Here is a 26,652-nt window from a genome sequence, read left to right on the forward strand (position 1 = left end):
CACTTTGGCCTCCCAAAGCGCTGGGATTACACATGAGCCACCATACCTGTCCCACATGTTGTTTCGACAGGAAGTTAGAAACATGTCTATCAGGGTGATTCCCATGTTTAAATAGAAAATACACATAAAGCCAAAGCAAATATTCACCGCCATGAAACAGTAGCTATTACTAAAATTCACACTTCATAAGCAACTTTTTAGGAGCTGAATTGGTGAATATATCTGGGATTGACTAAGGCCTCACTAATATTGCCTTACTTTCTGCTTTATATCCTTGTTTAATATTTTCTGTAACTTACTGAATAAAACCTAAGACTTGAGTGTACTGCAATATGCAGTATATAGGGCCCATAGCTTTTTTTTGGCTGGAATGCAGTGGCGTGATCTCCGCTCACTGCAACCTCCGCGTCCCAGGTTCAAACAATTCTCCTGCCTCATCCTCCCAAGTAGCTGGGATTACAGGGTGCCTACCATCACGACTGGCTAATTTTTTTTTGGTATTATTAGAAGAGACGGAGTTTCGCCATGTTGGCCACGCTGGTCTCCAACTCCTGACCTCAGGTGATCCACAGGCTTTGGCCTCCCAAAGTGCTGGGATTACAGGCGTGAGCCACCGCACCTGGTTTAGAACCCTTATCTTTATGTAGCTCATTAGTAAACAAAATGACTTAAATATAGTTATGTGCAATTCAATAATTCAAACTTAAAGCTGTTGGAGCTTTATTTTGAGCTTTGAGAGGAATGCGGCTACAGCCTGAGTCAAGCAGCAGGCATCTGCAACGTCTGCCTTTTGTTTCTGTAAATAATTATAATAGGAGGACCAGACCATACCAGAGATACAACCCCCTGAGATCACGACCCCTGCTCACGGAATAACAGAGGACCCTTTCCTGGAATACAGCAATCTATAACCTACCAAATAGCTGTAAGTATGCACTGGCCTGTTATGAAAATAAAATCCTGCTAAAATTTTCTCTGCCCACCTAAGTGAAACCTTAACTTCACTTTGGAATGCTGACTCCATTTGGAGCTGCTGTTTCCTGGGTGGCTACCCGGAAGCCTGACGCTGGAATAAACTCTATACTTAATCATATTTCCTGAACCTCACTATTTAAGGTTGACAGCAGAGGTTAAGTGGTGATGTCTTGAGATAAAGCTGAATAAAGTTTCTCAAGAAAAAAAGGGAAAGGGACCACTGAGCTGTACGTTGTTTTCTAACTCTAGGGAGTCAGAGAGGTGAAGTAGGAACTTGAAGTTGGAAGCGTTGAGTTGGACAGCTCTCATCTCTAGACAATACTTTCATAAAGTGGAAAAACGTGGAGGAGGCAGGCTAGGAAGGGATGCAGGGATCCACCCACCCCAGTCCGGGGTTTCCCACTCGCTCTTGGAGCTCTTTGAGTACAAAGAGCGCTCCCAGGCCCCTTCTCTTGTGCTCATCCCTGTGCTCGGGTGGGTCAGGTCTCCGGAACTCGTAACAAAAGCAAACAGCTGAGCGGCGGAGGGTGCTGGAGACAGGTGTGGGTGTGCCCCAAGGACGCGTGGCGACTTCCGGGAGCAGCGGGTCTGTGAGGCTACGTTGGAAGACCCTGCGCTCCACAGCCTATTAGCAGGCCGTGCCCATGTGGCTCCAAGCAAAAGATAGTTCCCCAGAAACCGTAGGCCGCCGGCGCTGTGCCTTGGCCCGCGCTAGATCTCGTCTCTCGCCCCGACCATCGGTGCCACCCGGAGTCCCCAGGCGGAACCCCAGCTCAAGAAGCCCGCCGGCCGAAGCTCCCCACTGGCTTGACAGCCGCTACGACGAGGCGCCTACGCAAGTTTCCGAGAGGCGGCCTGCGCCCAGCACGCAGGCGCGGAAAGCTGGGCGCCAGTCTCGAGCCGACCCGCGCCACCTGCCTCCGGCCCCGCCGTCCGCCGTTTACTTTCGAACAAGCCCAGCAATCGTTCCCATTGGCCGATGCCACACAGTTGAACGTTGCCTGCAGCCTGCGCCTGCGCCGCGAGGCTCCGCCCCGTCTGGGCACTTGAAGCCTTTCGGGGCGGAGCCTCGGGGCGGCTCTCAGCATGTGCCGGGAGCTCTTGGCGGTGTTTCGGTGCTGTGGAGTCGCTTGGTCCGCCTCCTACCCGCGGTGAGTCTAAGAACCTTTTATTCGGATCCGAGAAGGCGGCTCTGAGTCTTTTTTCTTTACCTGGAGCACAGGCTGGTGTGCCCAGTGTGTTTGGTGACGATGGAGGAGGGTGGCTTGGGTCCTGCACTCATTCCGTCTTGTCCCACACGGGAGTTTGGGGAACCACTTTCCCGCCCCTCCACTCTGGAGCTGGGTTCCTGTGAGGGAGGAGGCCTCTCTGGTGGCGAGTGTGAGATGAGCGGACGCTGCCGAGTCGGTCCGCCCGGCGGGTGTTGGGGGCGGGCAGGCGCCGAGGCTGAGACGCGTTAGGAGGGAGGCCTGGGAGAGTGGAGCTTCGGGAAGGGGAAGGGAAGAGTACTGCCATTTTGAGCCCCTTTATGCGAGGTGCTCGCAGGACTTAACTGGGTTAGGTGCAGTTATGCCCATTTTACAGATGTGAAGCCTCAATTTTGAGGTGTATTAGGTACATCTGACCCAGGGTCCCACAGCATTGAAATGGCAGAACAGAGAGATGAGCAGACTATATTAAATCAGTTTTAATTTTGAGCTGGCAGTCTTTTACTCCTATGGATGCTTTTGCCTTGCAGTTAATTTTAAGCACTCTAAAATGACCGTGAGTATTGGTTCCGCCATCACCATTGTTGGTTAATATTGTCGAGAGCTCATAAGCTATTTGACATTGCAAAAAGAGGTCCTTCGTGACAGTCTGTTAGTTAATAGAGTTGGGATTTTCAAGGTACTAGCGATACCTCCAGTTCAGCTCCAGCAACTTGGTATTTGTGACTTTTCTGAAAACAGTGAGACACAGTGAAGATAAACGTCAAAGACAGTGAACTAACAACGATTTTTATGACATGAGACAATAAATCGAAAACATTAAAGATTACATCATTTTAATTTTAGAATAAGAATAAAAGATTCTGGAAGAGTTGGAGAAGATAGTGCATTCAGTCCCCAAACCAGCAGATCGGCAAAGTAGGTAAGTTCTGAGAGATTAAGTGACTATGGAAAACATTTTAGTTAAGTTCTTACACAGTGTATGATTTAAACTATTAGGTGAAATTTAAAAGTCTTGAAAAAACATTCTGTTGGTAGAGTAAGTAGCCATTTAATTTGGCAAGACGAAATTTTGAGTTTAGGTAACGTTAGTTTTGACATTGCCTTTCACCAAACACGTTGCTGAATATTTTCCACTGGATATATTTTTACTTTGAAAGGTATAACAAAAGCAATTAAAGCCTCAACTTCTCAAGTCGATTCCTGGTTAAATTGAATTAATAATTAAAATCAGCTGGCCATAGTTTTTTTTTTTTTTTTTTCAATTTGAAAAAGTTTTGGTGCCCTCTTATTATATTTGTATATTTATATGTGACAAGATTATCTTTTAAAAATCTTGTTTCTTAGGCTTTCTGGGACAATGTTAAAAAAAAATCCTATATATGTATATCAGTGGTGCAGTTGTAGTTATTTTTTAAGTAAGGCCTGAATTGCATGAAATGTGTTTCTTCTTTATCAGCCCACAAAGATGTGAGCCCCAGTTTGGGTGGTGGCACCACTTGAATTTTCCTATACTTAAAGCTGACTCACTAGAAGTCTTTGGGCAAGTCATCGAATTCTATACTGTAGTAAATATATGTTCTTTTCAGAGGTTGTAAAATGTAATGAACGTTTTATAGCCCTTCATGTTTAGAGCTGAAAGGCAGGAAAGCATTAGTGAATTAAAACTTAAAAACTGATTTATACAGGAGACTGGGTAATTATATTTTTGGTGCTATTAATTCATCATGTGTTATACTATTTGTTACCTAATATGCCAGTTAGACATCATGGAGTCTCCCTAGTGAATTGTCCCTCTGGAGAAAGACTTAATATAAAGTTTGGAAATTCAGAAATGTATTTGTTTTTGACAGTTAAACACACTAGACATTAGTGAAATGATTGATAAGTAGAGTGATTTAGTCAGGTTTCTTTCTGAGAAGATTCATTTTTTTATATTCATATTTCTTGGTGACTTAAAAGAAGTGCTGGTTTTCACATGGGCTAACTACTCACTAGAGGAAAATACATTTTACATCGATTATTTTGTTTTTTTGCTTTTTAAAGACAAAATAGTATAAATTGATTCAAATTCATTTAGCAAAAGAAAGACTGGATAGTAGGGAAGATACTTAAAATTTTTTTTTTTATTGTGTAAAATATACTTAACATAAAATGTACATTGTAATCTTTTTTTTTTTTGAGACAGAGTCTCGTTCCCTCTCGTTCCGTTGCCAGGCGCCAGGCTGGAGTACAGTGGCAGGATCTCTGCACGCTGCAACCTCTGCCTCCTGGGTTCAAGCAATTCTCCTGCCTCAGCCTCCCAAGTAGCTGGGACTATAGGCATGCGCCACCATGCCCAGCTAATTTTTGTATTTTTAGTAGAGACGGGATTTCATCATGTTGGCCAGGATGGTCTTGAACTCCTGACCTAGTGATCCGCCCGCCTTGGCCTCCCAAAGTGCTGGGATTACAAGCAAGAGCCACCTCATTGTTATCTTTATAAGTATGCAGTTTGGTGGTATTAAATACATTCAGATTGGTTTGTAACTATCACCACTATCTCCAGAACTTTTCATCTTCCCCAAACTGAAAACTGTGTACCCATTAAATTAGCAGTCCTCAACCTTTTGGCACCAGGGACCAGTCTTGTGGAAAACAGTTTTTCCATGGACAGAGGTCGGGTGGGTGGTGGATGGTTTTGGGATAAAACTGTTCCACTGCGTATCATCAGGCATTAGTTAGATTCTTACAATGAGTCCACAACTTAGATCCCTCGCATGGTAGTTTACGGTAGGGTTCACACTCTTATGAGAATCTAATGCAGCCACTGATCTGGCAGGAGGTGGAGTTCAGGCGGGCCTGCCCGCCACCAGAGCAGGGGTGTGGGGAGGGTAGGGAGGGTTTGGGACCCCTGCATTAAACAGTAACTCAGCATATTCCCTGCTTTCAAGCCTTAGCAACTACCATTTTATTTTCTGTCTTTGTGGACTGCTTATTGGTTTTGATATTATATGCTTTTTCACATATATGTGATTGTAAATTTTTTTCCCATTGAACTGAGTGAATTATATTAATAGATTTTCTGTTAGTGAATTAACTTTATATTTCTGTAAAGAACCTTACTTAGTCATGGTATAGGGTTTTTTTTTATGTACTCCTGTATTTTTGCCAACATTGTATTTAGAATTTTACATCAGTGTCCATTTTTGAAATTTGTCCATTTTTAATTTGTATTATCTCAGGTTTTGGAATCGTATTATACTGTCTTCAAAACAATTAGCAAACTTTTCATATTTGTATTCTGAAACAGTTGAGTAGGGTCTAGTCCACACTTTAAGGGAGAGGAGATTTCAAGAGTATCCAGGAAGTGTAGGTCATTGGGTGCCATTTTAGAGGCTGCTTATCACAGATGAGCTAATGGCTTGTTTATTTACTTAAAGAACCAACTCTTAGACCACTATATTCTTAGCACTTTTGGGAGGCTGAGGCGGGAGGATCGCTTGAGACCAGGATTTTGAGACCAGCCCGCAGTGAGATCCTATCTCTACAAAGCATAAAAACATTAGGCATGTGTGTTGACATGCACCTATAGTTCCAGCTACTTGGAAGGCTGAGCTGGGAGGATTGTTTGAGCCTGGGAAGTTGAGGCTGCAGTGAGCCTTCATCACACCACTGCATTCTAGCCCTGGTGACAGAGCAAGATTCTGTCTCAAAAAGAGCCATCTTTTGGATTTATCAGTTCTAGCAATTTTTTTTTTTTTTTTTTTTTTTTTTTTTTTTTTGATACAGTGTCTTGCTCTGTCGCCCAGGCTGGAGTGCAGTGGTGCAATCTTGGCTCACTGTAACCTCTGCTTCCCGGGTTCAAGTGATTTTCCTGTGTCAGCCTCTCTAGTAGCTGGGATTATAGGCATGCACTACCACGCCTAGCTTAATTTTTGTGTTTTTAGTAGAAATGGGGTTTCACCATGTTGGCCAGGATAGTCTTGATCTCTTGACCTTGTGATCTGCCTGCCTCGGCCTCCCAAAGTGCTGGGATTAAAGGCGTGAGCCACCACGCCCAGCCAGTTTTAGCAATTTAAGTTTTTTAGTTCATTATCATCTTCCATTTTTCTGTCGTCTTTTTTTAAAGACAAAATCTGGCTCTGTAGTTTAGGCTGGAATGCAGTGGTACGACCATGGCTCAAGGCTCACTGCAGCCTGGATCTCCCAGGCTCAAGCAATCCATCCTCCTCAGCCTTCTGAGTAGCTAGGACTAAAAGGTGTGTGCCACTATGCTTAGCTAAGTTCTTTATTTTTTGTAGAGATGGGGTTTCACTGTGTTGCCAGGGCTGGTCTCAAACTGCTGGGCTCAAATGATCCTCCCACTTTGGCATTCCCAGGTGCTGGGATTACAGGTGTGAGTCACCACATCAGGCCTATCTTTATTCTTTTTTTCCACTTATCCCCGTTTTTTTCCCTTTTAAAAGTTGAATTATCATTTTACATTCTTTTTGGTTTGGTGAGGAAAGTGTATGGTGTCAGCTCTGCCCATATCATTTTTTTTTTTAAACTCGAGATTTCACTGAGTATTTCTGTTGTTGCATATGAATAAATTATGTCTTGGCTATGTACAGAATTCTCAGCTCATATCCTTGTCCTTCTAGACCTTGTGGACATTGCTGCATTGTCTTCTAGCATTCCTTGTTGCAGGTAATGTTCTGGTTATTTCCTGCTGTGTAACAAACATCTGAAAGTTTGGCTGGTCTGACATTCAAGATGTCTTTTTCACTCATCTGTCTGGCAACTCCTTGCCCTTCTACTTGGCCTGTCTCTTCAGCAAAGTAGTCTGGATTTCCTACATAACAGTTTGTGGCTCTGAGGCAGCAACCTGCCAAGTTAGTTAAGGGCTATACCTAGAACTACCGCATCACTTATATTGTATCCTATTGGTCAAAGCAGTCACATGGCCCACACACATTCTGATAGGGGGAGAACTGATTTCATCTCTTCATGCAGAGGGAGTAGCAGCAAACTCACATTACAGGAGAGCACATGTGGGAGATAATTATTGTGGCCATTCCAATTTTGGAAATGAGTCTCCCAAAGGAGAATTCTGAGACCTTTGGTTTTGTTTTCCTTTTTTCTTCCTTCTTTTCTATGTGGATTCTTGTAGGATTATCTTTAGTTCTTTAAGATTTTGTTATATTTTTAATTGCTTACTAGTTAAAAGTAAAACCATAATTTATAATGAAAAACAGATTATTGCTCTCTAGAAGCAGTCACTTTTATCTTTTTTAACATTTCTTATGGCATTTCTTCTATATTTCTAGATATTTATTTTTTGTAATTTATTTTTTAAGTATATATTGACTTTCTTATAAGGAAAGATTAAGTTTTAGTTCTTAAACTGTTTCCTTCCCTTATTTTCCCCCTCAATATAATTTTGTCACTCTTTGGTAAAATCAGTATTTGATATTTACAATATTATGACTATTACTATGACAGCTGAGTCATATGCTATAATATTAATCTTTCCTGTCTTTCACAATTCTATCACTTTTTTCCCCTAAATTTAGTTGCTGCTCAATATGTTTCAGACACATGAAATATTCTGTCAGTTCCATTTATTTACTTAAAGATCTGTCTTCAGGATCTGTCTTCCTCTTCTGGAGCGATTCTTCTCTAGGCTTTCACAGTTGTCCTGGACTTTATTTCACCATTATGCTGGTGAACATTCTTGCTTTTCTTTTCTCCCTGCAGTAGCTTCTTTAGAAAGAGTTGGCAGAAGATTGTTCCATTTTTGAGACCTTGTATGTCAAATGGTTTTTTTATCAAAATGGATTGATTTTTTTTTTCTCGATATAGAATTTTATTTTCCATTTTGGAAGCCATTTTTTTTTTTTTTCCCTGAGAATATCAAAGGCATTACTTTCATTGTCTTGTAGTTTCCAGTGTTATTGATGTTTTTACTGTTTGGAAACCTACATACAGCATAGCTAAATCCAAGATGTTCATTCTAGAAAATATACATAGGTAAAGTTTTTGCTCTTTTTCTTCCCCTCAGAAGCCTAGGCTGGTTGTGGAAAATTTCTGCTGCATAAAATTTCATACTGGTTTCCGAAATTACTAGCCTCTAAGCATGATAGCCACGTATATCTTGTTTTTTCTTTTTCTTTTTCTCTTTTTCTTAAAAAACAGGGTCTTGCTCTGTTGCCTAGGCTGGAGTACAGTGGCACAGTTGTGGCTCACTGCAGTCTCAATTTCTTGGGCTCAAGTGATCCTCCTGCCTCAGCCTCCCAAGTAGCTGGGACTGTAGGCGTTTATCACTGTGCCCTACTAATGTTTAATTTTTTGTAGAGATGGGGTCTCACAGTGTTGCCCAGATTGGACTTGAACTCCCGGCTTCAAGTGATCCTCCCACCTCGGCCTCCCAAAGTGCCGGAATTACAGGTGTGAGCCACTGCACCTGACCCATCTATATAGTTTACCTCAGGCAGCAACCAGAGTCAGAAAGTTCCTAGCCTTACAAAGTTATTTTTCAGTTCTGGTTTCTCTTGAATTTGTTGCCTAAAATAAGTTTTTAATAAATAAATTAGTGAGAAAAGGGTTGTCTGAGAGTAGGTTTTGACCTCTGTGATCTTTAAGTTATCCGCAAATTTTTGTCTGAAAAGTAAACCTATGATAGCAGTAACTTTGAGACCAACCATGACTTTTGCTTCTTTTTTTTTTTTTTTTTTTTTTTTTTTGGGACAGAGTCTTGCTGTGTCACCTAGGCTGGAGGGTAGTCACGCCATCTTGTGCCTTAGCCTCCTGAGTAGCTGGGATTACTGGCGGACACCACCATGCCTGGCTAATTTTTGTATTTATAGTAGATACACAGGGTTTTACCATGTTGGCCAGGCTGGTCTCAAACTCCTGGCCTCAAGTGATCCACCTGCCTTGGCCTTCTTCCATTTTATATAAGATTAGGAAATGACATTTTGTTTACAATGTTGTGAATATTCTCATTCTAAAGAAAGTTGAGCTTTTGGCCCCTAAATGCATACTCAGAGTTGTTTCCTAGCTTTTTGCAAATATAGGATGGGGTTTGGAGAGAAGAGTTAGATTGTGTTTTAGGACTAATTTTGCCACTTAAACAATTTAATAGCTCCAGTAATATTAAATCTGAATTAAATGTATGTCCACTGCTCAAATTTTATTTCCTACGAAGTGTTACTCTGTTTATTCCTTCATTGTGAATTCTGACATCACTGAAGTACTGTGAAAAACACATTTGTTTTTCTTGGATGGTTTCTGTATGACTTCAGAGCTTTCTGTAGGTGTAGGGTAAAGTTGTAAAGTCTTGCCAACATGCACTGGCTTGAATTTATCTGCAGTGAATGCCATCTTCTTTACTGTTGCTCAATTACTTTAGTTTGCTGGAGTGCCTCACAGTTCAAGCTTAGTCTCTGTGACACACTTTGGCTCACTTGGCATCTGAATGTTGTCAGTCTGAATGGAGTATTTTCTGAGAGATTTGCCTTTTACACCTTTTCCAAAGCAGAGATTTTGCTATTAAAAAAAAAACCCCAAAAACCAAAAGTCTGTATTAGCCACTGGTTTCTGAAAAGGCATTTGTTTATTGAACCAATAACAAGTAAACGCCTACTGTGTTAAAATTTGCGCCTAAATTACAGGAATATAACCATAGTTTAGACACAATTCCTGCCCTTATACGAGGCCTACATTCTAATGTATACAGAAGAGTTGCAGAATTGTTTTAAATAAAATGCTGTTAAAATGCTATGAAGTAGAAGTGCAGTGTTTAGTGAGAATGACAGGGGACCTAATCTGGGGAAAAGGCAGGCTCAAATTGAGGCTTAAAGGAAGAGTAAGAGTTTGACAGTTGGTAGCCTCTTTTCCATGGTGCCTCGAAGACGTATATATAGCTGCTTCAAGGTGAAGCTGAACATCTCCTTCCCAGCCACTGGCTGCCAGAAACTCACTGAAGTGGACGATGAATGCAAACTTCATACTTTTTATGAGAAGCGTATGGCAACAGAAGTTGCTGCTGATGCACTGGGTGAAGAATGGAAGGGTTATGTGGTCTGAATCAGTGGTGGGAACGACAAACAAGGTTTCCCCATGAAGCAGGGTGTCTAAACCCATGGCCGTGTCCACCTGCTACTGAGTAAGGGGCAATCCTGTTACAGACCAAGGAGAACTAGAGAAAGAAAGAGAAAATCAGTTCATGGTTGCATTGTGGATGCTAATCTGAGCGTTCTCAACTTGGTTATTGTAAAAAAAAAAAAAAGGAGAGAAGGATATTCCTGGACTAACCGATACCACCATGCCTCATTGCCTGGGACCCAAAAGAGCTAGCAGAATCTGCAAACTTTTCAGTGTTTCTAAAGATGATGATGTCTGCCAGTATGTTGTAAGAAAGCCCCTAAACAAAGAAGGTAAGAAACCTAGGACCAAAGCACCCAAGATTCAGCGTCTTGTTACTCCACACGTCCTGTAGCACAAACGGCGGCTTATTGCTCTGAAGAAGCAGCATACTAAGAACGATAAGGAAGAGGCTGCAGAATATGCTAAACTTTTGGCCAAGAGAATGAAGGAAGCTAAAGAGAAGCACCAGGAACAAATTGTGAAGAGATGCAGACTTTCATGTCTGCGAGCTTCTGCTTCTAAGTCTGAATCCAGTCAGAAATAAGATTTTTTGAGTAACAAATAAGATCAGACTCAAAAAAAAAAAAAGAGTTTGACAGTTGGTAAAGAAAAGGGGCCAAGTTTGTGTTTTATTAAAAATGTAATTAGTTACTTTTAGATGCTGTTTTCACAGATTTTTAATATTGAAAGTTAGTTTTATAGCATGTGATTTGGTAACCTTTATATTTTACATCAATGGCACTTGGGTTTTAAAGTTTTGCTCAAGGTACTTTCGACAGTGGTGTAACTTGATTTTTCTCTATCAAGGAGGAAGCCAGTCTTTACAATTGTGGCTTGCATCGAGGGTAGGTATAAAGGAAAACAGTACGAGGTGGTAGGATGCAAAATGGTCAGGCTTTTGTTATTGGAAATATCAATAATAGCTTGTCAAGAGGTCAAGTTACTTGTGTCAGAGATAGTCTCTGAACTATTGCTGGGTTTCTTTTTCTGTTTCAGAGAAATACTTATCAAAGGACTTTTTCATGAAAGAAAGATGACTAATGGTCTCCTTTATATTCTTTACCATTTAGTGCTGTAGTTTTTCACTTAAAAATTAAGGCAGTAATTCACAGTTACCGTAGTTAACTCTTATCTTTGATTTTTGTTATAAGGATTAATTCAAAATTTTTCTGCCTTCTAGAACTCCCAAGTTAAAATTATTGCCTTAGAAAATTACACTATGCCGATCCTGGATTTTAAGCATACTTGTATTCTAATTCAAGAAGCTAAAAAATTTATGGTAGTAACAGTTACTATAGAGAAATTTAATAGCTTGCTTTAGAAACCATGATTGAGCCAACTGGTACATGTTTCCTCCTTTTGTATTAAAGAATATACTTTTAATAAGCCTAACTTATTATAAAAGGAGTAGATAAGACTATTTCTATTATGTGTTTGCTTTTGATTTTATCATCTTAAATATTAAAATATTGCACAGAATATTTGTAATCACTAAGTAGACTTTCATAGAACACTTTGAATTTTACTTAGTCTTTATTACATATTGTATTAGTCTGTTTTCAAGCTGCTGATAAAGACATACCTGAGACTGGGTAATTTATGAGGAAAAAGAGGTTTAATGGACTCACAATTCCACATGGCTGGGGAGACCTCACAGTCATGGTGGAAGGTAAAAGGCATGTCTAACATGGTGGCATACAAGAAGGGAGGATGTGAGCCAAGCAAAAGGATTTCTTCTTATAAAACCGTCAGATCTCATGATACTTATTCACTACCACAAGAACAGTATGGGCGAACCGACCCTGTGATTCAATTATCTCCCACTGGGCCCCTCCCACAACATGTGGGAATTAAGGGAGCTACAATTCAAGATGAGATTTGGATGGAGACACAGTCAAACCATGGCACATAGCAACAAATTTAAATAACTTTAATTTGAAGTATTTTACTACAAATTAATGATAATTGCTTTATTTGGGATGATTTTGGTCCCTACGGAATGAACTCTTAATTGTTATCAATCATTCACTATACATACTAGGAACTGAATTACTAAGAAAGCTTCATTTTAAAAATACCTTGTTCTCTTTTTTTTTTTTTTTTTTTTTGAGAAGGAGTCTTGCTCTGTTGCCCAGGCTGGAGTGCAGTGGCGAGATCTTGGCTCACTGCAACCTCTACCTCCTGGGTTCAGGCAATTCTGCTCAGCCTGAGCAGTTGGGATTACAGGTGCATGCCACCATGCCCAGCTAATATTTTGTATTTTTAGTAGAGACAGGGTTTCAGCATATTGGCCAGGCTAGTCTCGAACTCCTGACGTCGTGATCCACCCGCCTCAGCCTCCCAAAGTGCTGGGATTACAGGCGCGAGCCAATGTGCCCAGCTAAAAATACCTTGTTCTCTTTTAAATGACAAACAGTGTAGTAACAATTTGGAGGTTAATGCCTAGAATGTTAATATGTACAGCTGTCTCTATGTAAGCTTAAAATACTTTTTCCTCTTGACAGGAAATGCACAATTTTGAGGAAGAGTTAACTTGTCCCGTATGTTACAGTATTTTTGAAGATCCTCGTGTACTGCCATGCTCCCATACATTTTGTAGAAATTGTTTGGAAAATGTTCTTCAGGCATCTGGTAACTTTTATATATGGAGACCTTTACGAATTCCACTCAAGTGCCCTAACTGCAGAAGTATTATTGAAATTGCTCCAACTGGCATTGAATCTTTACCTGTTAATTTTGCTTTAAGGGCCATTATTGAAAAGTACCAGCAAGAAGACCATCCAGATATTGTCACCTGCCCCGAACATTACAGGCAACCATTAAATGTTTACTGTCTACTAGACAAAAAATTAGTTTGTGGTCATTGCCTTACCATAGGTGAACATCATGGTCATCCTATAGATGACCTTCAAAGTGCCTATTTGAAAGAAAAGGACACTCCTCAAAAACTGCTTGAACAGTTGACTGATACACACTGGACAGATCTTACTCAACTTATTGAAAAGCTGGAAGAACAAAAATCTCATTCTCAGAAAATGGTCCAAGGTGAAAAGGAATTTGTTCTCCAGTATTTTAAGGAGCTTAATGATACATTAGAACAGAAAAAAAAAAATTTCCTAACAGCTCTCTATGATGTTAGCAATCTGATTAATCAAGAATATACTCCACAAATTGAAAGAATGAAAGAAATGAGAGAGCAGCAGCTTGAATTAATGACACTGACATCATCTTTACAAGAAGAGTCTCCACTTAATTTTCTTGAAAAAGTTGATGATGTACGCCAGCGTGTACAGATCTTGAAACAAAGACCACTTCCTGAGGTTCTACCTGTTGAAATTTATCCTCGAGTAAGCAAAGTATTGAAAGAAGAATGGAACAGAACAGAAATTGGACAAATTAATAAAGTTCTCATTCCCAAAATGAAAATTTCTCCAAAAAGGATGCCATGTGCCTGGCCTGATAAGGATGAAAAGGGAATTGAATTTTTAAAAATTTTAAACGTTGTTATAGTTACATTAATTTCAGTGATACTGATGTTGATACTCTTTTTCAACCAACACATCATAACCTTTTTAAATGAAATTACTTTAGTATGGTTTTCTGAAGCCTCGACATCCATTTACCAAAGTTTCTCTAACAGTCTGCATGATGTAAAGAATCTACTGTATCACATTTTCTATTTATTGAAGGAATTCATGAGGAAAATAGTTTCTTATTGAAAACGTCAATCTGAATTGTTTAAATGGGCTTCTTCTGTGCAGTAGAGATTAGCCATTGCTAAATGAAAAAATAGCAAACTGAGCTTTATTAGCGCTGCAACTAATAGAAATAGTGTTTATAATTGTTGCTTCTTTTGGTTAGCAATGATATGTCAAAGTTAGAAATGAGATACCTGAAATATTCAAATTATTGGGAAATAAAATCTAGTAACTACTTTGAAAATTAATAACCATCCCATTTTTTATTGGCTTTGTGAAGGTTAACATAATGTTGCTGTGACATTTAAACATTCTTGTACCAATAATGTCTTTTATTATATACTGCAGTTAATTGGCTTTATAGTTCTTTATATATAGCAAAATCTGAAAGTACATATACCTTTGTTTTGATGTGGCTTGAAGCTTTTGAATGGGTGAATAAGGATGATAAAGAGGTTTTAAAATCAAGCAACAAAGTCTTAAAGTGATATAGCATTGCTTAAAGATCTTTTGATAAAACATACATGTTTTAGGTAGATTTAAGAGCCCTAAATATTTATTAGCATTCACTCCGAATAAAGCTATTGCTTTTGGATAACTGTTAGGGAACAGTGGCTTTTTAAAAAAAACTTTTTGAGAAGAGGTCTCACTTTTCCCCCAGGCTGGAGTGCAGTGCTCTGGCCATCCTTAGCTGCAGTTTTAACCACCCAGGCTCAATTGATCCTCCTACCTTTGCCTCTGGAGTAGCTGGGATGAGGCACATGCTCCCAGGCATGGCTAATTTTAAAAAAATGTTTTTTTTTTTTTTTGTAGAAATGTTTTTTCCCATATTGCCCAGGTTGGTCTCAAATTCCTGGACTCAAGAGATCCCCCCGCCTTAGCCTTCCAAAGTGCTGGCATTACAGATGTAAGCCACTGTGCCTGGGGTTCAGCATTTTCTAATACTTGTCATATATAGTTCGTGTAAATTTAAGATTGTATTTAACTTTTCTATGTATCAGTCAAATAAGTTTTTCGATAAAAATTCATTTTGGCGGGCCACGGTGGCTCACACCTGTAATTCCAGCACTTTAGGAGGCCCAGGAGGGCGGATCATGAGGTCAGATGGAGACCATCCTGGCTAACACGATGAAACCCCATTTCTACTAAAAATCAAAGAAAATGAGCTGGGCATTGTGGCATGTGCCTGTAGTTGCAACTACATGGGAGGCTGAGGCAGAACTGCTTGAACCTGGGAGGCAGAGGTTGCAGTGAGCCAAGATTGCGCCACTGCACTCCAGCCTGGGTGACAGAGCAAGATTCCGTCTCAAAAAACTAAAAACCCTTCATTCTTATTAAAACAGAATCATGTTCGTGAACTGCTCTGCAACAGGTTTTGATGGCATCCTGTAGACTTTATTCGTATCAAAAACAAACTTTTCCATAACATTCCCTAAAGCTAATGCAGAAGTTCTAACAACTATTTTATATTCTTAGCTTTGCTTAAGAGAGCTTATTAAATCAAAATCTTCTAGTTCCCTTTAACAGAGACTGGAGTTATGATGCATATGTTATGACTTTTGGCCCACTGTCCATGCAACCCTAAGTGCAAGTTGATTTGCTTTCCAGAAATCCCAAATGGGCTGCTCTTTATCTAGTTCAAAAAGATGTTTTGGGTCAGATTAGACAATGTTCCTGGCTCTACAGATTGCATATAAACTATCATAAATAAATACAGCTTTTTCAGGGAACTAGCTGTAAAACTTAAGTTCATATCTGCTGAGAACAAGTCTTAACATTAAGATAACTTCATTAAGTCAATTTATGATTAGAATCAGACTTAACACCTAGCACAATTAACTACTGTGTGGGTTAAGAACATTTAAAGGATTAGTAGAGGTAAGGAGAGACACACTCAGATATTAAGGTAGAGATAAGAATGTTAAGTTGCATTCGTTATACCAGTCACACCATAAAAGTGTCTGGTAGTTTAAAATACACATAAGCAATGAAATGTATGCCATCTAATCTCTCATTTCTGTGATGTGAATATTTTTAACCCCTACTTTTTGTAGAGGGAACTGACAAAAGTGACTTGCCCAAGGCCATATAGCTGTGTGAGAGAACCCATACATTATATTCAGAGTTCATGCTATCACTCAATTTTAAGGAAGTAGGCCAAGATTAATAAGGGTTTATAATTGGTAGGAATTATAGCTAAACACAAAATTATGTATCTATACTATTGACATTGTGTCTTGCCAGTTTTTAGTAAAATTTTTCATTTTGTTATGTATAAATAAAGTATATGAATAACTGGTTCTTATGCTGCTGTTTTGTATTTTTACCTGGAGGAAGACTGCAAAAGTTAATGTATATAAATCTTAAAATATTTTTATTTATAATAAAAGATTTTAATAAACTCCTTTTGATATTTGCACTGAGTGGCTTAATGAGTTCCACTCAGGAGTGGTAGCTATGGGATTTTCATATAGGTTCTAAGTACTTTTTTTTTTTTTTTTTGAGACGGAGTTTCACTCGTTACCCAGGCTGGAGTGCAATGGCGCGATCTCGGCTCACCGCAACCTCCGCCTCCTGGGTTCAGGCAATTCTCCTGCCCTAGCCTCCTGAGTCACTGGGATGACAGGCACGCGCCACCATGCCCAGCTAATTTTTTGTATTTTTAGTAGAGATGGGGTTTCACCATGTTGACCAGGATGGTCTCGATCTCTTGACCTCGTGATCCACCCGCCTCGGCCTCCCACAGTGCTGGGATTACAGGATTGAGCCACTGCACCTGGCTGGTGGTTCTAAGTACTTCTAATTCTTTGAAACTTAGTACTGCAGGCTGGGGTGCAGTGGCTCATCTCTGTAGTCCCAGCACTTTGGGAGGCTGAGGCAGGCAGATCACTTGAGGCCAGGAGTTTGAGACCAGGTTGGCCAACATGGCAAAACCCCATCTCTACTAAAAATACAAAAAGTAGCTGGGCACTGTGCTGTGCACCTGTAGGCCCAGCCCCTACAGGTGCTGAGGGCAAGAGAATCCCTTGACCCTTGAACCTGTGAGGCGGGGCTGCAGTGGGCCAAGATCTTGCCTCAGCACTCCACCTTGGGTAACTGAGATGCTCTGCCAAAAAAATAATGAAGTATTAAATTCTATTCCTTTCTCCCACCAAGTGAAAACACTTGATTATAATTATAGCATTTTAAACGTTTTTCCTTATATATTCTTGATTTAGAACAAATTACCATACTTGAATTTCAGATCTTGCTTTATTTAAAAGGCCATGCTACAAATGTGTTTACATTTTTACAGTTACATGATACAAACTGTTGTATTTTTTTTTTAATATCAAAAACAATGGTCCACAGAAGAAACAACTCTAATTCCTTAGGATAAATAGCTAGGGCAGACTTCTAGTTCAATATTGCAAGTCCTTCCAAAAACCAAGTGGTTGCCAACTATGTCCAGTAGCATTATAACATTCTTGAGCCAATAGTGTAAAAATACCCTGACAAATTTATAGGCAAAGATTACTCAAATACAGATGCTCCAACAGTGGGGCTACATCCTGGTAAACCCATAAGTTGAAACTATCAAGTTGAAATGCATTTGAGTACCCTGATAAACGTTTCATAAAGTTGAAAATTTGTAAGTCGAACCAGTGTAAGTCGGGCCTTCTTACTTCATACTCATCAAGCAACTATAGTGGGATGTTTTTCAACTTATGAGATAGGCTAAGCTTGTTAAGACACTATCTTAATTTACTGGCTCTCTTTTAAGTCATAAGTGGTCAAACATCAAATTTTAGAAAAGCATATGATATGTAAATTCTCATCACTATAATTCAGAATGGTTTACAAAAATATGTTCTTAGTATTTGGGTAATAACTGGTGTTTGTCTAAACTGGCAAGCTAAGTGGAATGCCTTAAAGAATTGATCCAAGATCAGTTGGCAGGCTTTTCTAGTGTAGGTAAGTCAAAGGCCCACGAAGGTATGCTGAGCCTTGATAGCATAAGCTAGTTTAGGACTTTGCCTCAACTAACATACTTTTTACTTTGCTGGCAGCAACTTGGAACTAAGGGTAAGTTATGTGACCCTCCAGGTATCTCATTTTTCTCCATTGTCTGCTACTTACAAAATGGTCATATTTTTGTAATCTAGAAGCAGTTACAGAGAATATTTTATTAGACCTTATAAATGACTGAACTGCATAAAATAGAAACCAGTTTCGTGATCTAGTTTAAGGACTATGTATTTTATACAACTCATAATCCTTTACAAATAGAAAAAAAAAAAATCAGTAATACACTGAATCAATTTGAAGAATCTTCAGTATAAACAAGTTCAACAAAGTCCTTTAGATGCAATTTCTTTTGGATTTACTGCAACACTTTTTGTTATGTTGTATGTCTTATAAATTCCAATAAGTCTATCTGAAATCTCAAACATATTATTTCGAAGAGAAATTATTATGAACTGTGCATTTTTTGTTTGTTCCTAAAGAGAAAGAAAGAATAAGAAATGTTAAGTAGTAACAGGTAAATCACACAAACATGTAACCTCAAATATTTTTTGGACAATAAACATTACATTGATAACATGTAAAGGAATGATGGCAGGAATAATTCATAAAACAGTATTTGAGTTTGAAAGGAATGTGGTTATTTTGACTTCTAGTGGAAAAAATCTAGGAAAATGACCTAGGACTTTGGCTGTGATTCTGTGATTAATTTGCATTTTTAATTTATATTTTAATCCTCCAAAATGGAAATATTTGGTTCAAATAAAAAATAATCTGGTCTCCAGTGATATCAGAGGAGATGGAGTTAGAGAATAAAGAAAAGCTCAATAGTAAGAAATAAATAATTCCATGTGTAATGCTTAGGGTACTCCTGTAAGTTTCTGGAATGAAAATCCTGAAATGATTACTTACATATATATAAAATGCAACAATGGACACATTTTTAAAATCAAGGGCTGCATCAATCTCATCCATGAAGTAAAGAGGAGTGGGCTTGTAGTGATGAAGAGCAAATACCAAAGCCAATGAACTAAGTGTTTTCTCTCCTCCTGAAAGGTTGAAGATCTTTTTCCAACTTTTCTTAGGTGGTCGAACACTGAAATGATTAAGAAAATTTTAGACAAATTACTTGTATAGTTAAAGTTAAGGCCTCATGATTTGTTTTCCATTAATTGCCTTATGCCATATTTCTCTTAGGAATATGTTCTTTGCTTTTCACAAATATGAACTTTTTTCTGTTATTTTTATAAAAACATTGGAGGATGAATACATAGGAAAACATATGAAAATTTTAAGATTTGAAGAGCGAGGTAAGTACTTATACTTCTTGCTATTCTTTCCCCTTACCAAATATAATTTCTCAATCCTGATGTTAAAATTGTTTGAAAATTTAAAAGATGAACTAGACAAATATTTTGTCAATACTGGCTATTTGCCCCTGTAAACTGCAAGCATAAACAGCATGGAAACAAATTAGTATTTATCATCAAATAAAACAAGCTGTACACCTTGCCTTCACGTCCTACCTCCAAGAAATACTGCGTTTGGAGAATATGTAGAAATAGGTTAACAGTGGGATTACAAACCTGAACATGATTCCTTCAGAGAAAGGGTCCAAGCTGTCTACAAGCTCCAGTTCAGCGTCTCCTCCCAAAGTAAGCATTTGGTAATTTTCCTTTAATTTATTGGTTATTATATAAAAACCTGCCATAAATTCATTAAGCCTTTGTTTCCGAAGATCTTCATATGCCTGTCTAAAATTATCTCTTTCATGAGTAATTTTATCCAATTCTGCTACCCGTTGCAAATACAATTCTTCCTGTGAAAAGAATGTTATGATAGGAAAAATCTCCGATAAATTTGATATGAGACTTAGCATTGTTAATTATTATTTCTTGAGACGAAGTCTTGCCCTGTTGCCTAGGTTGGAGTCCAATGGTGTGATCTTGGCTCACCGCAACCTCCGCCTCCCAGGTTCAAGTGGTTCTCCAGCCTCAGCCTCCTGAGTAGCTGGGACTACAGGCACGCACCACCACGCCTGGCTAATTTTTTTGTATCTTTTGTAGAGAAGGGGTTTCACCATCCTGGCCAGTCTGGTCTCAAACTCCTGCCCTCATGACCCACCTGCCTCAGCCTTCCAAAGTGCTGGGATTACAGGCATGAGCCACCACGCCCCGCCGACAGCATTGTTAATTTACGCTGACTAAAAAGAATTCCAGCTAGTATACGTAAACTGTTCTTCATACCTTCTTTTTATATTCTGCAACAGCACCGAGGTTTGGTTTCATTTCATGACACCGGGCTTCCAAAAGTGCAATTTGATTTGTTATAGAATCTGGATTCTTGATTGCTTCAAGATCCCCTGGGCTTAGAACTGAAATCTGTTCAACAGGATTATCTTCTATAGGATGCAATGATATTTTTGAAATCTAAAAGTTCAATTTAAGGGAGAGTTAGAAGGCACAATATTACAATTCATTGTTTGAAAAAAATGACAAATTACACAGCTATTAAAACAATAGGATTTGTGACTGATTTGTGTGTCCATTATTTTTCAAAGGACTGACTTCAAGAAAAATAGTTGTAACACTCAGAAGTCTTCATGTAATCTTTTCTTAAACGTCCAGATCAGTCCTACAGTGAAAGGGTAGTTGTCTAACAATCACTCAGACTTTTCTGTATATAACAATTTATATTGTTCATTATGTCCCATATAAACCTGAGAAGTGATCATAGAATTAACAATCACAACATAGGTCACAAACAAAACCAACAAAATTTAAGAACCCCAACCCCTACAATCCTCCCCAAACCCTTTTTTTAAAAATAAAGAATATTTAAACTAAATGGTAATGGTCTCACCTCTTTTTGCCAATATTTTATTTTAGAATTATGTTCAGCAATGTGACCATCTATTTGTTCAAGTTTCAACTTAATACTAAGTGCATCTTTTTGAAGAGCATGTTCATTTTCTTGAATAACTTTTAATTCTTGAAGCAGATTGCGATACTCTTTCTGGATCTCTGGTAAGGATTTCTAAACACAAAAAAGAGCTGCTAGATAGAAAGTTCCCAAATAGAGCAGTCATTTTCACATTACAAAGATGAGGAAATTACCAATGTCTCCCCATGCCCCTTCCATTTTAAAATAGTTTAAGCATTTAAATTCACAAATTATAACATTCTTATTGTACAAATAAAAATTCAGTTATAGAACTTTTAATCTATGAGTGCTTACTACATTCTAGGCACTGATGTCACATATCCACCTCTTTAAATTGGTTCCAGTATCATCCCATCTCCTCTTCAATACAAAGCAAGTCTTACCTCTGCAGCATTTGTATTTTTTACGACCTCTGCTGCTTTGTCCTCAATACTTTTCAGCTCTGCTGTTAGGTCATCCACCTCTTTCTCAGTATCTTTTATTTCTTTCTCTGTACGAAAGACAGAGTCTTGTGCCTTTTTAAGGTTTCTAAAGAAGCAAAATGATGCATCGAAAATGTGGTGATTCGTTATTGTTTCTAAAAACTTACTAAAGAACTTTTCATGACATTTTATGAATAGAAAAAATGTCACATTGAGTTTTAAATTTATGATTTACAAAATCATTTGTAAATCAATTTTTGTAGGTTTATACAAACACTTGTGGGATGAGTTGTGTATTTTTCATTAAAAAGGTCTTTCTTACATAAGCTGCTTATATCATCTAACTTTAGATTGATGCAACATTGTTCATTAAGTTATCAAATTCTTGTCATTTTCTCATCAGAGATTCTTAAATCTCTATGCCCATAAAGTTTTACCTTCAAATGCTTTCCAGTTCAAGACAAGGCAACAAGTACTTCTGAAAGAGCGAAACACTACTTCTCCCTTATTAGCTCTTTATCTTTGAGTAAAACACTCTGGTTTAATTTAACCGGATAATCAATATGCAATCAATTTATTTTTAAAAAAGAAATGAAATGGCTGTTTAAATTTCAATATTTTATATACATACCTAGCTTTAATTATTTTGGAAACACGTCAATAAATACTCTAAAAAAATTAAGGCCGGGCAAGGTGGCTCACGCCTATAATCCCAGCAGGAGGCTGAGGCAGGTGGATTACTTGAGGTCAGGAGTTTAAGACTAGCCTGACAAACATGGTGAAACCCTGTCTCTACTAAAAATACAAAAATTTGCTGGGCATGGGGCGCACACCTCTAATCCCAGCTATTTGGGAGGCTGAGGTAGGAGAATTGCTTGAACCCGGAAGGCGGAGGTTGCAGTGAGCCAAGATCACATCACTGCACTCCAACCTGGGCAACAGAGAAAGACTCTGTATCAAAAACTAAAACTAAAAAATAAAATGTAGATTATCAAGAGAATTAATTTTGCTAAGTGATCCTATTTTTACCTCTTTTATTCTTTTAAGGCCTGTATCTATTTAATGACCAACTACTCCCTCCCCCTGACCAGAGAAACAAAACTGATTTCTATGCCCTCACAACAATAGGGCACAGAATAAAGTCTACCTGCACTTTCCTATGGCAGACCTGTTTACCAGCTTTTTTACTTTGCCATAGGATAAATGTTCATTATAGGTTTTCCGTCACGAAAGTCCTATTGGGTAATGTGTCAGATAGGTTTAATAAGTTAACAGTAAAAGAAACATTTTATGGAACATTAAATAGTAACCTTTCCAATGTAAAGGTAGGGAAAGGGAAAACAGGTTAGATAACATGCATACTCTACCTGTCAGCAGTCTTGATTGCTACTTGAGCTTTAGTAATAGCAGAAGCACATTCATCTAATTGCTTATTTATTTTATCAAGTTTGTCTTGTTGGGCCTTGAGTTTATGATTATTGATTTCTACAATGATATTGTGTAAGCGTTTAACCTCAGCTTCTACTTTACCAGCTTTCTCAGCCACAGCATCATACTCTGAAATTTAAAAATAAAGAACCTAATTTGTGTTTCTATGATAATGAACATCATTTGTTAGATGTACACTTCTTCAGTCAGTATGACTATACAGGATGCGCTAAAACAAATTTTAGACATGGGAAAAAGCACCTTAAAAAAACTATATCCCGTATCAAAACAAATGGTATTATAGTAACACACAGGTTAAATTCTCTGGCTCAGCTGTAAATACACCATTTGTTAATGGCTTCATGTTCTCAGCTTCTTTTAAAGTGTCTTTTCAGCTTTTCTTAGGGCACTTCCTTGACTACTAAGTTCATAATAATTTTTAGCCTTAGACACACTATGTGCTTAACTCAGTATTCACTTGCCCACAGTGAAGAAACTGTGGTTTTCTTCTGCTAACATAACTTTGCAGTTCTCCACATTATAAGTGGAGGATATAAGATCAATTAGCAATCCTCCCTGTGACAATGAAGGGTCAAAGTTAACATTTCCCAGATTCCCCTGTAGATAGGGTTTAGATGTAATTTAGGTCAATTCAATCAAAAGTACTTGCGTAATTTGCAAGTCATAAACAAATTGGGCATGTTTCTTCTGGCAAGCAGTCACACAGAGGTCTGGATTTTCTGTAATGAAGTTAGAGGGTCTGGCGTCCAGTTAAACAGGCAGTGGCATTGACTATGATGGTATGGATTATAATAGGTACAATGTACTTCTGCTGTTGGTACTTGTAGTGGCATCTTCCAAATTTGAGAGATTACTTTCCAAATGTAGAGAAATTTCTTATTTCTTAATAAATTATTTTTGAATGTTTTATCTAGAAACTCTCTTTAGACATCCCAATGACTGTAGACAATGTATTACCCTGTCCCTCTCCACCATACCCACCGATCACACAAATCCTATCCTAGTCATAGTGGATTCTGTTCTCCATACTTGAATCTGAATCACTATACAATATAGGAACAATGAAAAGGTAGCAAAAAGGTGGGAAATTCAAGCTATCAAGGATACAGAAAAGCAGTAAAAAATGTTGAGATAACTGGTGGAGGCTCCCATAAAGCTCCTATGGTACGTGGGTATTAGGCACGTAGGATTTGCTGAGAGAAAAGGATTGGATAGATAAAACTACTGCTTCCTTTGTCTTTGCTGTCTTATTAGGCAGATGTTGGAATTTATCTTTTTGTACTATATTATCAGGTAATTCTTTAGCCCGACTTTTTATCCCATTTATTGAGTTTAATTCCAGTAGCTCTATTTTTCAAGTATCTGAAATCACCATTTGGCTCTAAAAACAAAACAAAAGCAAAGCAAAAAAAACAAAACAAAACCATACTTTTTGGGGGGCTTATGGATGGCTCCTTACTTTCTTGAGAATATTAAACATAGACATTTAAAAGTCCTATATATTGCTAACACTGGTAATCACTTCTTTCAGGTCTAAGTTACTCCATTTGTTGATGGGATTAACTTGCTCACAGTAATGATCTTCGTGGCTGAAATTGTTAGGCTGTGCCTGTGTGCTTGGCTCACTTGTAGGGTAGAGCAACAGCTGCTTGACAGCCAGCAGCACCACTCACAGTGATTGCGGGATCAGGCATGCAGCTAGGAAGGCTTATCCCTGAATACCCTTCCAAAAGAAATTCAACAGAGTATTTTCCTTCTTGTTTTCAAGGACCTGCAGTGCATTTCTTTTTTAACACCTACAGTAGTATGTCTAACTAGAATTAGAAAGGAAAAGCTGTGGCATGTGTAGCCAACAATTCTGACGTCACTCTTCTATATTTAACAATTTGCCTTTTTTGTGAAACGGAGTCTTGCTCTGCAGCCCAGGTTGGAGTGCAGTGGTGTGATACTGGCTCACTGCAACTTCCATCTCCCAGGTTCAAGCTATTTTCCAGGCTCACCCTGTTATGTAGCTGGGATTACAGGTGTGTGCCACCAACCACACCTGGCTAATTTATTTTTAGTAGAGACAGGGTTTCACCCTGTTGGCCAGGCTGGTCTCAAACTCCTGACCCCAATTGATCCGTCTGTCTCAGCCTCCCAAAGTGCTGGGAGTATAGGCATAAGCCACCATGCCTAGCCCATTGTATATTTACCTTAAATATAAAATGTTTGTACAGATTTAGACATAAAGGTTTACTGTAGCCTGTTTATTTAAAAATATGAATATGTTCAAGAGTTAAAAAATATGCTATGAGTCGCATCTTGCCTGAATTACTGTAATGGCATCTCAATTTCTCTGCCATTAGCCAGTGTAATATACTTTTAAAACTTCAATGAATGGAAAAGAAAATATTGAATCTTAAAGATATGCTCACACAAATGGGCCCTCCACATGAGACATTAACAGAGTCTACTGATAATATACATCATTTCTAAGATATAAAGAGCTCCCAATAAAGTCAAGGATTCCTTTTCAAGTAAGGATGAAACACAGATTCTTGCAGTCTCTCCATGAAAATGTTCCCATTAATGGCACAGATAAACATTTTGGCTTCTCAACCGACCGTTGAGAAGCTGCTGCTATGGGTACTTGTAGGGAAAGGGGAGTGTGGTTGAAGGCCCCAGAGGATCTGGGATCCTCTGTCCTTTATTCTAACCACAATGGTTTGTATTACCAGTATACTCCTACCTCAGCCTTTGCTCCTTTATACTCCTCTTGGAATGCTTTTCTCTCAAATATACACAGTTTACCACTCACACTTTCTTTGGGTCTCCATTCAAATATGTACCATCTTACATGTGTGCTCCTTGGAAAGAGAAACTATTTTTGTTTACTGCTCTATCAATATGACCTAAAACAAAGCCTGGCCAGTAGCAGATGCTACGTGAGTGCCTGAATATTAGATATATAGAGAGACATATATATACAAATTAATATGAGTATAAATGAACGTTTGATATGTATTGTACAAATGTGTCAACACTTTAATATCTTTTACTTTTAGAAGAAAATCCCCTCATTTTGGGAGCAGTTGGATAATTGCTCCAATTCCACTCTCATTGGTTCTTTGGGATGGTTAATCAGTATTTGTCTTCCTTGGCTCATGAAGCAAACTGCAACAGGAATCCTTCTTAATAAAATGAAGCTTGAGGCCGGGCGCGGTGGCTCAAGCCTGTAATCCCAGCACTTTGGGAGGCCGAGGCGGGTGGATCACAAGGTCAAGAGATCGAGACCATCCTGGTCAACATGGTGAAACCCCGTCTCTACTAAAAATACAAAAAATAAGCTGGGCATGGTGGTGTGTGCCTGTAATCCCAGCTACTCAGGAGGCTGAGGCAGGAGAATTGCCTGAACCCAGGAGGCGGAGGTTGCGGTGAGCCGAGATCGCGCCATTGCACTCCAGCCTGGGTAACAAGAGCGAAACTCCGTCTCAAAAAAAAAAATAAATAAATAAAATGAAGCTTGCTGTGTCTGCTGGAGTCACTAGCTAAGATTCTGTAAGCCTGGAAGGGGACTGTGGCATAACCCACCATCTCCTCTCTCAGTAAGATGTACATCTATGTTTGATTGAAACCAACATGGAAAGACAAGCACAGCTGATCAGGTATGTGATCAGGGGATTTCAATTAAAGCTACAAAGCCATTTTTGCCTGTAGATTCCTTTTCCTGCTTAAAGATTCTATTTTGGTAGAACACTTACATGTCTATATGTGCACAAGAAGTTTTGAAAGAAAGAAAATATATGTATTTTAAGTTTTCAACTAAGCATTGTTTTTCTTTGAATGCATACCACTTAT

General features: G+C 38.6%; 2 protein-coding genes and 1 pseudogene across 6 annotated transcripts in view; 2 read left to right on the forward strand and 1 right to left on the reverse strand.

Annotated features, from left to right (window-relative positions):
* Nucleotides 1-919: 919 nt before the first annotated feature.
* On the forward strand, nucleotides 920-25,990 carry TRIM59 (tripartite motif containing 59). Of its 4 annotated transcripts, none has more exons than XM_032261977.1 (3): nucleotides 920-2,126; nucleotides 3,030-3,105; nucleotides 25,965-25,990. In XM_032261977.1, the coding sequence occupies exons 1-2, from the start codon at nucleotides 1,620-1,622 to the stop codon at nucleotides 3,066-3,068; spliced, it is 546 nt and encodes a 181-aa protein (XP_032117868.1). In that variant the 5' UTR covers nucleotides 920-1,619; the 3' UTR covers nucleotides 3,069-3,105; nucleotides 25,965-25,990. The 4 variants fall into 4 exon arrangements, with proteins under 4 accessions (XP_032117868.1, XP_032117841.1, XP_032117848.1 ...); XM_032261950.1 differs by lacking the exon at nucleotides 25,965-25,990 and adding an exon at nucleotides 12,800-14,611 and having other exon boundaries at nucleotides 2,002-2,126; XM_032261957.1 differs by lacking the exons at nucleotides 920-2,126; nucleotides 25,965-25,990 and adding exons at nucleotides 2,227-2,355; nucleotides 12,800-14,611.
* On the forward strand, nucleotides 10,015-10,883 carry LOC116539230 (annotated as a pseudogene).
* SMC4 (structural maintenance of chromosomes 4) overlaps nucleotides 17,227-26,652 on the reverse strand; it is a 37,610-nt gene continuing 28,184 nt past the window's right edge. For both annotated transcript variants that reach the window (XM_032261883.1, XM_032261890.1), the window contains exons 18-24: nucleotides 22,731-22,920; nucleotides 21,325-21,469; nucleotides 20,861-21,034; nucleotides 20,245-20,427; nucleotides 19,585-19,817; nucleotides 18,911-19,094; nucleotides 17,227-18,474 (exon numbers count right to left, since the gene is read on the reverse strand). In XM_032261883.1, the coding sequence (XP_032117774.1) occupies nucleotides 18,322-18,474; nucleotides 18,911-19,094; nucleotides 19,585-19,817; nucleotides 20,245-20,427; nucleotides 20,861-21,034; nucleotides 21,325-21,469; nucleotides 22,731-22,920 (1,262 nt within the window). In that variant the 3' untranslated portion in view covers nucleotides 17,227-18,321. The remainder of the gene's footprint in view (nucleotides 18,475-18,910; nucleotides 19,095-19,584; nucleotides 19,818-20,244; nucleotides 20,428-20,860; nucleotides 21,035-21,324; nucleotides 21,470-22,730; nucleotides 22,921-26,652) is intronic.

The sequence above is a fragment of the Sapajus apella genome, unplaced genomic scaffold (assembly GCF_009761245.1).
Source record: "Sapajus apella isolate SASKATOON/1434 unplaced genomic scaffold, GSC_monkey_1.0 scaffold4, whole genome shotgun sequence".
Taxonomy (NCBI): Eukaryota; Metazoa; Chordata; class Mammalia; order Primates; family Cebidae; genus Sapajus; species Sapajus apella.